General features: G+C 37.0%; 1 protein-coding gene across 1 annotated transcript; it reads right to left on the bottom strand.

Annotated features, from left to right (window-relative positions):
* Positions 1-1,394: 1,394 nt before the first annotated feature.
* Positions 1,395-14,475, bottom strand: LOC102792135 (inter-alpha-trypsin inhibitor heavy chain H3-like). The gene is made up of 22 exons (XM_035904533.2): positions 14,290-14,475; positions 13,157-13,317; positions 12,921-13,025; positions 12,501-12,663; positions 12,294-12,404; positions 10,349-10,477; positions 10,124-10,240; positions 9,846-10,014; positions 9,642-9,752; positions 9,306-9,487; positions 9,020-9,199; positions 8,811-8,932; positions 8,022-8,203; positions 7,650-7,700; positions 7,349-7,435; positions 6,934-6,993; positions 4,215-4,283; positions 3,731-3,838; positions 3,407-3,575; positions 1,930-2,078; positions 1,656-1,740; positions 1,395-1,566 (listed from the first exon to the last, which is right to left on the bottom strand). The coding sequence occupies exons 1-22, from the start codon at positions 14,359-14,361 to the stop codon at positions 1,452-1,454; spliced, it is 2,697 nt and encodes an 898-aa protein (XP_035760426.2). The 5' UTR covers positions 14,362-14,475; the 3' UTR covers positions 1,395-1,451.
* Between the last annotated feature and the right edge of the window lie 1,899 nt (positions 14,476-16,374).

Below are 16,374 nucleotides of genomic sequence, written 5' to 3'. Positions count from 1 at the left end.
AGAAGAAATGTTGGAGTCCAGGAAATATTTAACAAGCTAACGTATTAATCTGTTATTAAACGTGGAGGTTTTGAATAACAGCACGTAAGTACTGTTCATCCTGATGGTTTTGCTGTGTTTACCTTGCAAAAACACAAAACGAGTGAGCATCATGACACTAATGTTTTTATGGTGTCTGTAATGTGTAAAAATACAGACCACCTTTGGTTGAATTAAGTTTGACAAATGACATTGCCCAAAAAACCAAAATGATCCTGATGCGAGGGAAACAAACTTTCATCTTCAAACAAATTAGGCAAGCCTTTAATGAATTTAATCCTGGCCATCTTGGCCATGAAACATGAACATGAAGAAACCATAGATAACCTGGACAGTGTTGGAGTCATCATCAAAGGTGTGGAAGTGCTTTACCACCTTGTTAGCATTGCACATGCCCTTACCATTTTATTTGGCCACATGTATTCATTGGACTTACCCAATGAATACATGTGGCCACAAATGTTTGTGGTTGAAAAAAACAAAAAATTTGAGGGAACGGTGTAGACAAGATATGGCAAGTAGACTGTGGAGGATTAAAGACCGTCTCTGAACCTTGTCATACAAACTTCCAGTCAGAATATCATGCAGGGACGAGTCCAGAATAAACAGGATAAGAGGTCAGTATCACCAAACCTTTATACAATTTTATGACTAAAAAGGATTTGCAGTAAAATGTGACTATCACAGTGAAAGGCCACTAACGATTCACAGAGTACTTTTAATGGTGCAACCTGCCAGCAATGTAGCATCACCTGATAACTCAATCTAGCTAGCAGAAAAATTATGGGTGCTTTTCTTTAACCAGATCCACTCTAAATAAATGTGATCCCATGGGGACACTTATTACATCCACTAAGTGCTTTCCTAAGGAAATAATTGGTGGCACATTGCTGTGAGGTGTTTGGACATTTCTTAATTAATATTGCAGCAGGTCCAGCTGACATAAAGACAAAACCAAGGAAAAAAGAATCAGTTTTAAAATTCGGCCCTCACTCTAAAACAAACTAGAGAGAAGAAAAACAGTGACACAATCACATGTGCAGCCCATCCTCCACCTGACTATGCTTGCTGCACAACATGATTAATGTCCTTTCACTCATTACTTGAATCATACTGAAGGGCAGTATTATCGCAAAGTGCTTGAATGACAACGCGATCTACTCAGCATAGACTTCAAAACATTGTAACATCCCAAAACCACAATTTTCAACGACTACACATCTAAACAACGGAGAGAAGACACTTTCTGCTACTTCCTCTTTTATTACCTTCCTTTGATGCCCTGGGTCCTAAAGCCTTTCCCATTACATAGACATACATTCTGAGATCAACATTGAATACGTTTCAAAATGCTCTTTTTTTAAACTGATACTTTTTATTTCTTCATGTTTGTAATTCAGCACAGTTCACACTTAAAGTTGTGCCACGGAAAAATCTGCCAGTGGCCTCTGCAGGGCAGAGTCAGCAGACATAAGCCAGCAGTTCTTTGTGACAGGAGGGTCGATGCTGTAATCAGTAGCGCTGTCACTACAAAAGTAGAAAAAAAGATTATAGGTGGAATCTTAAACGGCTTTTTGTTTTGAATGAAGAAATTGAAAACATTACAAAAAATGTACCTTGTAACATCTATCTCTTGGTTTTTAATCTTTAGTTTTGTGACAGGAACTTGCTGCACCACCTCATACACTGCAGGCTTTACAGCTGGAAAAAGGGAGTAGAACAATAAAATAGAACCTGACATTTAGAATCAGATACTAAAACAGACCCAGCATCAAGATATTTTTACAGAAAACACCACTGCTGGTTGTAAACGGGTTTTTCTTAACTATATACACAATTTTCCAGCTCATGCAGTGAATATTCACACATACACAAAAACCTTCCACTCACCTAAAAGTCCTTCAGAGTCGCCGGCCGAGCGATGCTTTTTTAAAACTGGCCAAAGGAATTTGTTGCCATTCTTCTCATGAACTAAGATCACCAGGCGCATCTTTCCAGCTGTAACATGTATTTTCTTGTTGTGCACAACCACTGTCGCACTGCAAGGATATGGAGTTTATTTGAACTTTTTAAAGCTCTGTAAAGTTTCTGAGCATTTCACATATTTTGGCGGATTTTTCCCCTGCACATGTACAATAATAATTAAACTTCTGTAATATGAGAGGGTGCACAGGCTGACTATCATGCCTAAGAGCAAATTCATTTTGAAACTTGAAAGGTTTGCTAGTCTCACAAGATCCCTTTAGTTACACCAGTCAAGTCATACTATAGGCCTATTTTTCCACAGGCAACATGTTCAAAGATGCACAGCATCCAACATCAGATGCTCTTTTGCAGGTAATGTGAAGTTGCTCTCCATTCATATTGGAATATTGTTGAATGAGGCAAGTTGTATAGTTTTGTGTGCTGTATTAGAGTAGAAAAGCACTGTGTAAAAACTGGTCCATTTATCATTGGCTAATGAGTTATCAGTTAAAAGTCATTTGCCAGTAAGTGTGTGGTTTACTTATCACTTACTTACTTTACTTATCCTTATCACATCTCATCACACGTCTTTCCAACTAAATTTCAGGCTTTAAAACAAAATTTCAGAAATTAACAGGTGACATAATTTGATGCTATATCGCCAAAGAAAAAAATTGTTACTCTCAATCGTTTCATATTTATCATAACGTCCTAAATCGTAATTTGCTTAGATAAGTAGCAATAGGAATAATTTTTTTTTTAAAAATTTACCACCTTTTTTAAAAAAAAAAAAATCTGCAATTAGCAGTCTGTGATGCCTGCCAAATGCTGCAGTGGGCTCCTGACAGCCTTGTGTTCAGATTACACTTCCAAAACTATTAAAGGCATTACAAAGGGCCACAATTGTATGGATTATAATGAAATGAAAGATGAAAATTGTTTCCCAAAACAAAGCTAAGGAGAAAGTGAGCAAGATGTACAAACACGAACACCAACAAAGACGAATCTTGTAATTCTGAAGATGAGAAGAGTTTCTGTCACTGACAAAAAAAATAGTTCCACTTTTGTGGGTGTACAGAACCTTTAATGTAAGCATGAGTTTTAAAAAGCATTATAAGAATAATGTTGTGCAGCCAATGTGCTCTGCATTTGTAAACTACTAACCTTGTTGAAGGGTCTGCTTACCAAACTAGATCTCACTAAAAAACATTTCATATGTTTAATCGGTACAAATAAAAATCAGTGATAACTCCATTTGTTGCGTGTTTATTCTCTTGTTCAGTCTGACTCATGTAAGCTAATTTAGGATTCGTCATCTCCTATACTTCTTGGAAAAAGTGAAGTTACATATCTGTATACAATACTGAGAACATGAGTTTGTACCATTATATTGCAAGATTACCTCCCAGCTGTGATGGTATCCTGTCCAGTGTGATGTGCCACTGTCTGTCCTTCTCGTACAGTCACGCCCCTGGAGTCAATCTCAACATGATGGTCAGTTTGGAAGTGTATAAAAATACTGTTGAAGCCTCCATTCACAACTGAACCAAGCTCACCATTCACAAACAGCTCTAAAACAAAAGAGAAATGCAGCTCTTAACACACTAAACAAATTGGGGATTATATTAAAATGCTAATGAGAAATTTGAATGGTAAGATTTTATTATGCATGAAAAGAAAAAATATATCAGGGTTCATTAAATTAGGAAAAGTTAACACTACTGACCCTCACTGGGATGGTGAAGTAGTTTAAGTTGTAGTGAGCCACTGACATCAAAGCACAATGGAACAGTCTGATTCTCAGTGTTTATTAAAAACCTGTGAAGAAGAGGAACTAGATACACATAGACACACTGAGTCAGTATATAGAAACTCTGTTCCTCAAAATAAAAAGCTTAACATTCAACACCAACTTTACTGTTTTCACATATTAGTCACTTTACTTCTTTTGGGTAGTAAACATTGAAAAAACAAATTCAGGTTTTTTTAAACATGGAAATTAATTTTTATAAATCTATAAAAGAACAACACCTCATGCCACAGATACACAGTTTTAGAAAATAGACTAAATACAAATCATTTTCTTTGTTTAAGTAATCGTGTGAGGTAGTATCGTGATGATATGTTTTTGTTTACATTTTAACCTGTAAATGCCATTTACAAAATCCTCTCTGAGGATCTATCTTTATACTATCAATAAAATACAATACCATCAGTTGCCTGTGGGACATTGACAGTTGTAGAGAGGACCGTGAACACAGGGACAGGGGGAGCAGGAGCTACAAACAAATTTAGACAATAGTTACGCACAGTAATATTGCAAAGCTCTGATGGATATTGTATGACTTTGGACAAAACATGTATGTTCTTGTATTAAACATCAAGCAATAAATACACACTTTATTCTATGGCAAATATTTACATTAACAAAACAATTTCCTTTGTTTAAGTCAGTGGTGTCCAAATCCAGGCCTCAAGGGCCGGTGTCTTGCAGGGTTTAGATGTGTCCTTGTGTCCTTGATCCAACACAGCTGATTTAAGTCCTCAACATGTCTTGAAGTTCAGGTGTGTAGACCCAGGGTGAGATCCAAGGGCGTAGATTTAGTTTTGGCATTGGTGGGGACGGATGATTCAACCACCGAACCCTGCCCTGTTTCTTTTTTTTTTTCCCCTTTTTGTTTTTGCTTCTTAATAAAAACAGGAGAAATATACTTGCCTACATATGCTATTCTACGTGCTTTTAAACCATTTAAAATCACAATTCATAGTTTTATATGTGAATTATATAATGTTAATTTACTATTAAACAAATGACTGACTAAGTATTTTAGGCTTTAGTTTACTTCAGCCATATTCCATATAAATCAGGTATCATACAAACATAAAAATAGCTTCAAATACAGTCATGACAATAAAAGAATATGACTTTAAGGACTTAACAACATTACTTCAGTTATAGAACACCAACATCTGTTATATTTTGGCACTAAGGGAACACTGAATGACCTGGTGGTTTTTGTCCATAAAACTACTCGTCTAAGATTACCACAAAGTAAAAGATCTCTCAGCAAAATTATGCAACATTTTAGGCACTATTGCCCCAATCAGATCAGTGAGCTGAGATTTTCTATTCTAAACATGAACAACTGTTACAGCAACAGACATGGACTACTGGTGTCCCACACAACAACTCAATGTCCACTATGTGAAGGAGCCAAACACATGCCTTCTCCTCTCGTTAACTGAAATAAACCGCTGGCACATTTGTTTTACATCTATACTGTCCAGTCTCTCCTGGTGGACATGGCATACAGCAGCATTGTTTAATCTCATTTGAGTCATTGTTGACCTTAGCCATCTTTTTAGTCTTCTGAGAGCACTGAAGCTTCTTTCAGCCTCAGTACCTACGTTTTATCCTCAGATTACAATTATTATTCTGTGCTTGATGTGCCTCACCTTTGGCCCTGGCTCTTCCCCTCTAACTGCACTAGGACATATTGCCACCTGACAAAATAACACATTGATCCGTGCCATATAAAAAGTGAGACATGTCAATTCAGATTTTTTGTCAAATATACACTAATGAAACAATTTACATCAGCAGCCTAACAATTGTCATGATAATAAATACTATTTAATCTACAGCACCAAATCATCAGTCAGTCACCTGTGACCTCGCCTCTTCACCTCTGTCTGAGCTACAACATGGCAGAGCTGCCTCTGTCACCTAATAACAGTGAGACATTCCAAATACATGCAGTCACACACGTGCTTCAAATACAGTAATGAACCTACAAGTCATCATCCAACTTCACCTGTGATCTTGTGTCACCATTACTCTCTGAGCTTTGTGTTCGTTCTTCTGTCACCTGACAAATAGGACATACATGACAATAAGAATAAAATGTGTGGCTGCTTCAGTATTTCTGTCAATTTGTGCAGATCTTGACTCATCAGTAATGTTTGTAGGGTGAGTGCATTTTTACAACAATTTGTGCAAACTGCACTACAAGGTGGAATATTTGCACAATCATGACTACCTCATGATATTTTGTCTCAAAAATTAACCCTATGAACATGTCAGTACCATTAGGATGAAATTATTGTGTCACCAACATTTTAAAGTTAGACGTATAATTTTAACAGCCTCTGTAAACTAATATCCTGGCTCGCTCAAAGCTGCCGTTTTCTCTGACAGTTTCAATCAAAATTAGAAATGCTACTCTGGGAAACTGAGATAACTAAAAGTGCTGCATGTTGTTCAGTTAGTTTCCAAAACACGTTATTCATGGTTGCATACAATTTTAGACTGATGTGGGCCAAAGCCTAGCATAGCCTGTAACGTTATTATGACGGACACATTTTATGAGTTAATTTGGCTTTAAGTGACTTGCAGGTTTCTTTGAAAAATACTTTCTTATATCCAGGTTCTTCCTTTTTGCTGCCATCCTCCTCTCCTCCTCGCAGCGCAGGCTTGCCGCTGCTAAAACTAAACAGAGCTCCCTGAAAGGCACAGCCAATCACATTGGCCATTTTTGTCACATGAGGTAGGACTCCAGTAGAGAACGTAATTTAACTCTTTCTGCACCGCTAGGTGAATGAGACGTTGAAAGATCGTTTTTTTGTCTTTCTATCGGGTTTGATTTTCTTTACTGGAATAGATCAAATTATTGGTGGGGACAATTCAATAATCGCTGAATATTGGTGGGGACATGTCCCTTCCGTCCATGCCAAATCTACGCCCTTGGTGAGATCAAAAACCTGCAGGACACCGGCCCTCAAAGCCTGGAGTTGGCCAAGCCTGGTTTAAGTCATCAGTTGGGGAAGTATCATGAGTTTAACCTGGAGATGCCATGTATAAAATCCCCTGTAAAATCTTTAATTCTATCAAAAGAAAAACGAAAGTATGCCATCCATGCAATACTATACCAAGAGTTGCCCGTGGAAAATGACTAGAAGTGTCTAGAAGTCTACTCTTGAGTTTAGGAACTACAAAAAAATTCAGACATTAGTTACGCACAAGAATTTTGCAAAGCTCAGGTGAATTTTGTATAACTTCAGACATCACTGTTTTCATATTCAACCTCAAACAAAAAACACACTTAATGTGATTCTAATAATTTCTATTATTTGATAACATCTTGTAACTGCTCTATATAGCTGAAAATTAAGATGTGCACACACAAAAAAGAGAAATGAAAGAAGTAAGGAGTGAATTTTAATTGAAGGAGCCAGACATATAGTTTGGACCTCTAAAACATAAAAAGGAAAAAAGTCATATAAAGCCTATTCATATGAAAGACACTTCTTGTATTTTCAGTATGTCATCCATGCAATACTATACCACGAGTTTTTGTCCTTAAAACACGAGCAGGGCCCGGATGCCTGGGGGGTATAACAAGAGCATGTTTGAACATGACCATTCCAGGATCTACAAAAAAAATTCAGACAACATTAGTTACATACAAGAATATCACAAAAGTCTGGTGAATACTGTATGGCTTCAGACAATACATCACTAAAAGCTCAAAAGGAAAAATAATAATAATAAAAACCAAATTGTGTAAAAAAAGAACAAAAAAAAAAACCTTCTTGTATTTTTAATATACCATCCATGCAATGCAATGTAAAAATACACTTTATACCTTGAACAGGAACATGTTGGATCCTGGTCATGCGGTTACTAGGAACAGGAACTACAAAAAATTCAGACAAGAATATTGCAAAATTCTGGCAAATATTGTATGATTTCAGGCAAGGCATCACTATTCTCATATTTAATCACCAACAAAACACTAAATAGAAACTTTACTTGTAATAATTTATATTATTACAAGTAATAATAGAAATTAATAATTTATATTATTACATAACTGTTTAGTTTTCAATTTTTCTACATTTTCTAGTAGTTAAATTATAAATACTCAATGGTTCTCTTTTATGTGACAGAGAAACAACAAATAATTAAGTGAATTGATCCAAATAAAATACTTGAATTTTAATAATCTTTTAATAACCTCCAGTGAAATGCCTTCTCTGTGGTGTTTCACCTTCCTTGGGTTTATGAAGCACATCTGTGTTCTCTCCGGGAGGCTTTGTAACCACCATGGATGTGAGAGGGGTCACAAAACTGTACCTCAGTGATAGCTCCAAAGCCTCCTTCTTCACTTTCTCTTTCTCAGTTTCAGATAACTGAAGCCTGTGTCACAAAGGATTAAATAAATAAGGGATTTGACACAGAAATCAAATGTAATTAAGTAATTAAAAAAATGTTTCCATGTCCAAAGATAATCCAGGGTTTTGAAAATATTGATATAGGGTTACAAACCTGAAAGGCTGTTTGAATTATGAACATGGATAAATTAATATACTACTTCCTTCAAGAAGGATTTGCAGCTGTATCGCAACAGCTGTGACACCCCAGAGTTAAAGAAATAAATTTACTTTGGAAACCAGCCTTTAGTCCAGAGTCAACCGGTTAAAAAGTACACAAATAAATTAAATAGAATTAAAAGTGGTGGTAACATTGTTACCATCTCATATCACCATTAAAACTGGAAACTGTGCAGTATTTTCCTAACAAATATATAAAGGTGTGTAAAACGGAATCTTTTGGGCCTTGGACTGAACAAACCATTTCTTCTTCAGGCTCAGGTAAATTATGATGAGCCTTACCCGAACTCTCAGCTTTGCTGTACAAATCTACAACTACTTAGTTTAGGGGAAAGATTTGTGTTGCTACCCTTTAAAATAAGCTCATCACTTGAAAAGAAAAAAAGTGGAAAGATGCTATAAGTCAAACTCACTCTTTGTCCAGAAGCTGCTTAACTGTGAGGTACGCCCAAACCCTCTGGATACGGTCATCAGACACTGTTCCAGTGGATTCCATGGTTTCATTTGGTTTAGAGAATATTATTCTTCTATTACTCTGTAATAAATTAATTGTAATGTCAGTCTATCACAAAAAAGGTTTTGAGAAGAGTTCTGCTGATGAGTCCTTTGGATTGATTCTTACTGAAATAGCCACAACTTGTGGGGTGAAGGTTTCAATGTTATTATCTGTGATCTCACCGGCCACCACAATCTCAGAACCATTATAATACTGACTGAAGTTAGTCTGGGTTAGATTGGTCCCACCCACATAGATCATTGTCACATCTGTCAGTAGAGGTGTGGCCACCTCTTCATAGAAACCCTGTTGACATACAGTGTGGAAGTGATACAAATCATGCTCGTATTTTTTCTTTCAATTCTCAGGGGTTTCAAATCACATAAAAGAAGAGCATGCATAATTGAAATACCTTCAGCTGTAAATCAGCATCAGAGTCTTCATAAATCCGTCGTGCCACACCATTATTTTGCAGGGACATTTTCTCAAGGAACTTAAAATCAACATCAAAACCAAAACCGAGACAGTACAGTGGGAATTTGCCTGCAATAGCCTGTCTTACATTTGACTGGATTTTCTCCAGATTTGTCACCCCTGAAAAGAGACGAGACATACCCAGTTCAGCTCAGAAACAATGTAGTCTCATTATTCATAATAAACCAGGACTGTTAACCACAATAAGCTCATAAAGATCTCAGTTTCATGAAATATTTGTGTACATTTGTTTACAGATGTGTTTTATTACAACCTGAGGTTGGGTCTCCATCTGTAAGAAGTATAAGGATAGATGCTGAACCTTCTCTGTTATGTGCATTCAGCATACGTGCTCCTTGCAGCACTGCTTCATTTATGTCTGTGGCTGAAATGCAACAACAACAAACACATTTTCAGTACCGCTATTCCCCTCCCAACTGTTGATACTCCAAAATGTGTATTTACTGCAACTTCTCACATCCTCTGTCTTGTATATTTTGTGCAAAGTTTTTGGCACTTTCCAGGTTTTTGCTGTTTGCCTGAACGAGTTCTCGCTTCCAGTAAGAAATTATGCCATCAAAAGTGATCAGACCAAAGTGATCATCTTCTGCCAGATCATTCAGAATGTGGATTAATGCGGTCCTAGTCTGGGTAAGAAAACATAATTCATGGCTACATATTGTTTTTCTTTTCATTAAAAATGTAAAAAAAAAATGTATAAAATAATATCAGAAACAGACCCTTCAAATACTTTACCTGCTCAATTTTTCTGCCCCCCATTGAGCCACTTTGATCAATAACAAAGACGACATTTTTTGGTATCCGTGGAAGATCAGATGGTGCAAAATGATGAACAAAGTATCCGTCAGATTTCTAAGGCGGCGTTATTAAAAAAAACCCAACTTGATTGGTTATAGGATTATTCAAGAAGCTTTTTAGCCCAAGTCATACGGTTTGTGTTGTTAAAAGACCAGGGTTTACCTTGATGTGTCCCAGTCCATTATCCCTGTTAACATCATAAACAATAACCAGATCTCCATTCATACCCTGATCTCCACAGCTGTCACACATTTTCTGTTGGTCGACTGTTGGATAGAAATACACCCACGCCTGAAAACAGAGTGAATCACAGAGTTTAGAAAGTTGAAAGAGAGAGATGTCAGTAATTTTATTTTCTGTATAGATGGTCTGCTGAAAATGTAAATGCAAACAGAATTAAATGATTAGTAAACCACTGAAATTATGTTTTTGAATTGTGAATTTGTGAATTATAAGGACCCAAGATGCGGCAGCAGTGGTGCAAGTGACTTTATTTACCAACAGTGGATACAACAGAGATGGCGAGGGTGAAACATGAAACTAAGAAAACCCAAAATGGAAAAACTAACAGATATGCAGGGAGGCACAGGAAAATACACAGGAAGACGGACGGAGAGAAGCAGACGAACCAGCAACGAGGGCGAGGGAAAACACACTATAAATACACACACCAGTAATCAGGGGATGGGAAACAGGAGGGAAACACACTTGGGAGACATAACACCTGACCAGGCAGGGGAAACGTAAATGGAACACACTGACATCAGACAGAGACCTTCAAAGTAAAACAGGAAACACACCGACTGAACAAAACACACACCAACTAAACACAGACTGGAGGACACCAACATAGGAACATGAAATGTGAAACAGAAGAGTACAAAAACCCAAGATAACCAAAACCACAGAATAATAATAAACTTAACATAAATACGGAGTCACAGACTCCAGACCATGACAATATGTATTTGAACCACTGCATCATGAACACTTCAGAAAACCAAAAACACTTCACTGCTACAAAGACAAATGTGGGTTAAAACTTAGCCATGTACAGAAAAAAACATATTAAGAAGATTTAGAAACCAGCCTCTTTTCTAGTCTCTTTGGGCTGTTTTTTCTCTGCTTTGTGTTCAACTGTAAGCACCAAAAGCAAGACTGTCTTCATCCGCAATATGATAGTGATCTGTGTTTGTGTGTGGGACTGTAGCCTCAGGTTTCTGTTGTTTTCTGGTAATTATGTAACTGTTTCAGGTCATTTTATGGAGTGATGATAACGTAATTTAACACGTAATGTAGCAAGTAATGTAACAAATTACCTCCTCCTGCAAGTAAGAAAGTAATGTTCTACATTACTTTTTTTGTTAAGTATTGTGTAATAGTTGATTTTTCTTGAGTAATGACCCAAACACTGGTGCTGACAGTGTTTTTCTAGTCCAATCATTTTCTTCCAAACCTTTTATAAGCCAATCAGACTTTGTTTGGTGTGTTTTAAAATCTCAGTTCTCTTCTGCCATTCATTCATCCAGCCTGTCTCATCACCATGTCCACCTCCGACTGATCATTCAGAGGAGCATCCATGTCTCCATCTTCACCTTCACCTCCACTGGCATCTAGAATCCATGGGGATCCTGCCCTTATGCCTATCATTGCTGGGACCTCATTCTACTATGATGGTTCATCAGAATCTAATCGCCAAATAATTATTAATCCAATTCTGTATCTCATGTAAATTCTGTAAATCATGTTCAGTTCTTCCAAGTGATCTCTAGTTAATAAACTGCTGTAGGATTTTTACGATTTGGAAGCATGATGTGCTGCCATCTACATTACGCCAGACATCAGAACTTTGCTAGCATTTGTGTTGTGTACAAGGATGAGAAATGAGCCATAATGTTGGAAGAAATATCATTGTTACCATAATGATAATATGGTAATGTTATAATGTTATTTGTGCATTGTACTCATTTTATAGTCATTCATTTTACACTGAGATCAAGCTCCCTCTTACTGCAAATGAATAACAACCTGTTAGTACCTCAAACTGTCTCTTGTTAGAAAGCTTGTGTTTTTTTTTTACTGTTCTGCAACAAAAAGATTTCAGTACCTGTTTATCTGCATGTGTTTTGGTGATGGCATTAGCGAGGGCATTGGTGCTCAGGCCTCCTTTCACATTGATGAAACTGATGCCAGCTTCCTCGTGAATGTACACATCCACCTGGTAATAAATACAATATAATAAAAATAAAAGATCTCATCTTGTGTGATGTTATCTCAGCATTTTTTCACTAATAGATACCAATAAGACAATCACCTTGAAGTCACTGACAGGCTGTGTGGGTTGAGCATGAATTTGCAGCTCGTACTTGCCATGTGTGCGTTTCATTAATTCCTCATATGTGAGTTCAAAAGTGACCTTTTTGTGAGCAGCCACAGTTACAGAGGTCTTAAATTCCTCCAGTGTCCTCCCTACAGAACTAAAGCAGAAAAAAATGATCTCACTAAATTGTAATTATGGCTGTAGTTTGAACCTGAGCAGAGAATAAGGTTAACTCTAAAGATATTTTCCTATTCGCATTAACATTATTTTAGAGAAATGAAGAAAGAAGAGAAAACACAAGAACAGACCAAACTAATTTTGAATGACAAAAATGTTTTCTTTTTCTTCTTCTTTATCCAAAGGAACACTCAGTGTATTTGTACAATACCTATCATTTAATCATTTAGTTAATACCTGACAAGTCCAGCACTTTCACCACGGGACACAGCTTCAGTGTACTGCTGCTGAGCTTGCTCCTTAGCTTTTACAACACCATCATAAACTTGGCCATCAATAAACCTGAAGAGGATCAAGAAAAGCCCTGGTGTAAATGCACATACTACTGAGTATCCTGTCATTTATTCTTCACTGTAGAATTCTTTATTTGTAAATATCTCTGGATGGTTACACATTATTTTAATTTCACACACATTCGAAATTTACTGATGAAGGCATTCTTGGGAATCTGAACATGAAATTCAATTTCCTTTGACTCATCCATACGATTGGCCACACGACTTGTGATGACAGTGGTGGCATAACGACTGGTCACTGTGGAGTTGATGTGAAAGCTGTAGATGTCCCAGTCATCCTGAGCAAACACAGGAGGCACATTTCACCGAAAAAATAATGCTTAACTGAGCTTAGCAGCTGACCAAAGGTCAAATTTAGCAGAAAAATTATTTGTTTTTGGATGATATCATCGCCATAAGGGAAATAGATACACATCCACACCATAAATGTGACTGATTATGTGCTAAAAAAACATCAACACATGGAAATAAATGAATCAATAGAATCACCAGCTGACACACTGCAGCTGCTGGGTGCAATAAATTATCAAATATTTATTGCAACCTGATAAATGCCAACAGTTCACCAGGATGCAGTAAATACATGGAAACAGAGTTTTACACTGTGCTATGTGTTGATTTTTGTTTTGTTTTTGTTTTTGTGGATGATGTGGAATCTCAATGGTCTAAATACAGAAATTTTAATTTTTTTCATTTAGTGTTTATGGGATATACCAAAAGTTAATTCACTTTACATTTATTCCCTGAATACTTTTTATGCATACAGTTTATTCTCAAGGTCTTTCCAAATCATGAAAACACATATATAAGAATAAATCAATTAATGGGACATAAATCGCTTAACCTAGCACTAACCATCACTGTTATTAAATGTATATCTTTAAACATTAAAATGAGCTAATAGACTACTTTATACTCTGACCCTAGACAAAGGATAAAGTAAACACATTCAGGATTTCTTCACTTAAGGTGTCATTACACTATCTTCTATCTGTTACTTAAAGGCTTAAGCTTATTTCAGTCCTTATGTTAAATTATTATCATGTAATAGGACCAACATGAAGTAACCCTGGAGGAAGAAGTCAAAAGGACCTTGACCCTGCAAAGTTCAGTGTACTGAAAGACGCCAAGAGAGATAAAAATCAATGGACCTCATAAATCTCTTGTTATCTGTGAAGTATAAATAGCACTTTTTAAGAATTTTGTTACATTGAAATGCTGTTGCTGCCATTTATGTGTACTGAACTTACCTTGTTTGGCAGTGTGGAAGCCAAAGCCAGCAGGAATATGATGAAGGTGATTTGCACCACAGTTCTCCCCATGATGCCTCCAACCAAAATGCCAGCAAAACAGCCAAAACACTCTTTTGAACTCAAACAAGGACAGCGTTATTGTGTACCTATTTTTTCAAACTCTGTTTTCCCTATCTCCAGTTTCAACAACTGTCTGTGACAAAAACACCCACTCACATAAGTAAATCAGTAATTTACCAGAAATCCAGCAGTTTCTGTGGGAGTTTATGTTTACATTGAGGGTCAAACCTTTGCACTTTACCAGGACTTTGGTCCCACGGCTGTCTTTTCATTAGTGACAGGAAATTCTGTTTCCTGTCTTGGCAATAATTTGTCTTTCCATTACTAGTGACTGTAACTAATAATGTTTTGTTTAGGGCAAAAAAATATTTATGACTTAAAGTATGTAGTTGAGACTGTGCCATTCTGAAACCATCTGAAAGGTGCTGGGAAAAACAGCCTTGAAGGTTTCATTGCAAGCATTAGATAAGGTTTTCATCACTGGCACGAATATCATGGTTATTTGGGGCTTTTAATGATTTATTTGAAAAGTTCTTTTTCCAAGGTTGAATACAGCATTCATCTTTAACGACTTTAAAAAGCATGAATTGGATTCTTTTTTAAATTTATTTTAAATTTTATCTAATCCATACAGTGTCAAATCTATACATACACCATCATTAATATTTGGTTTAAAGTTGTTTCGCAAATTGAACCCAAGCCAAATGTTTTTGGTAGCGATTAACAAGCTTCTGGCATAATTTGTCTGGATATTTAACCACTCTTCTTGGCATAATTGGCATAACTGAGTTCACTTAAATTAGTTTCTTTGCATAGAGCCAGCTTTTAAGTGTTGTCCACATAGGATTAAGGCTGAAGCTTTGGCCATTGCAGATGTTTGCTTCCTTTATCCAAAACTGTAATTGGCGTGTGCTTCAGATTAGCATTCTGTTGGAACACGCAGCTGTGTCCAAATCACCTCCAAGTCAACCCCCCTGCTCCTGCTTCATTATTTCATCCACCTTGTGCAGTGTTGCAGTACCACTAGCAACAAAACAGCTCCAGACCACGACACTACCACCACCATGCTTCACTGCGGGTACACAGTTTTCAGGTTTCTTAGCCTCACCTTTACTCCTCCAAACATACCTCTTGTTATTGTGGCCAAGTAGCTCAATCTTTTCTCCATCTGTCCAAAACATTTTTTCTAGATGCCAGTTTGCTTGCCCATGTGGGCAGCTGCAGATTTCAATCAATATTAAATCTGTGGAATTTGGGTTTCTTTCTTGGTCAACATGTCTTGGTCGATGATGAAACCAGTTGATAGCGTACTTGAACATCGGTAGATCCAGTGTTGTTCCTGAACATCACTAATTTCCTCACATCTGAGGGTGGCTGCTGGCCTTCTTTAAGACCTTGGCAATGTGGTGACACATCCAAATGACTTGTGTATATACACAACTGTTTAAACTAACAATGTTGGAATCTCCAGCTATTTAGAAATGCTTCCAAGACACCTTGACAATTTGTGTAATTCTGGAGTTCTACTTTTTAGATTTCCTTGGACAATAATAATGGATTGCATTTATATAGCGCTTTTTGGGGCCCTCAAAGCGCTTTACAATTCCACTATTCATTCACACACTGGTGGAGGCAAGCTACAGTTGTAGCCACAGCTGCCTTGGGGCAGACTGACAGAGGCGGTAGGTGAAGTGTCTTGCTCAAGGACACAACGACTGAGACTGTCCGAGCCGGGGCTCAAACCGGCAACCTTCCGGTTACAAGACGAACGGCCAACTCTTTGAGCCACGATCAAGATCAGGATGATCTTCAAACTGCAGTGTCAAGTGTATTATGCCTGACGGAAAGATACTAATACACAAAAACTTTAAGTAAACACCTCAGAAATCACCTGTTATCAGTGAAATACAAATACCAGTGGTGAAATGTGGATTTTAACATAGATTTTAGCCTGTTTGGTGAAATATAGAGTGATAACTTTCCCAGAACTGCATTTGCAAAACTGTCTTTTCATTTGTAATA

This window comes from Neolamprologus brichardi, chromosome 5 (genome assembly GCF_056152115.1).
Source record: "Neolamprologus brichardi isolate AB-2024 chromosome 5, ASM5615211v1, whole genome shotgun sequence".
In the NCBI taxonomy this organism is placed as follows: domain Eukaryota; kingdom Metazoa; phylum Chordata; class Actinopteri; order Cichliformes; family Cichlidae; genus Neolamprologus; species Neolamprologus brichardi.
This window is presented reverse-complemented; position numbering and strand designations above follow the sequence as displayed.

Bases quoted from the DNA above. Each gene is read 5' to 3' on its own strand.
- LOC102792135 (XM_035904533.2), bottom strand. From the start codon at position 14,361: ATGGGGAGAACTGTGGTGCAAATCACCTTCATCATATTCCTGCTGGCT. The intron at 13,026-13,156 runs GTGTGTGAAATT...GATCCTCTTCAG, and splicing joins TTCATCAGTAAATTTCGAAT to GTTTATTGATGGCCAAGTTT. The intron at 7,436-7,649 runs GTATAAAGTGTA...TTTTTTTTGTAG, and splicing joins CCAACATGTTCCTGTTCAAG to ATCCTGGAATGGTCATGTTC.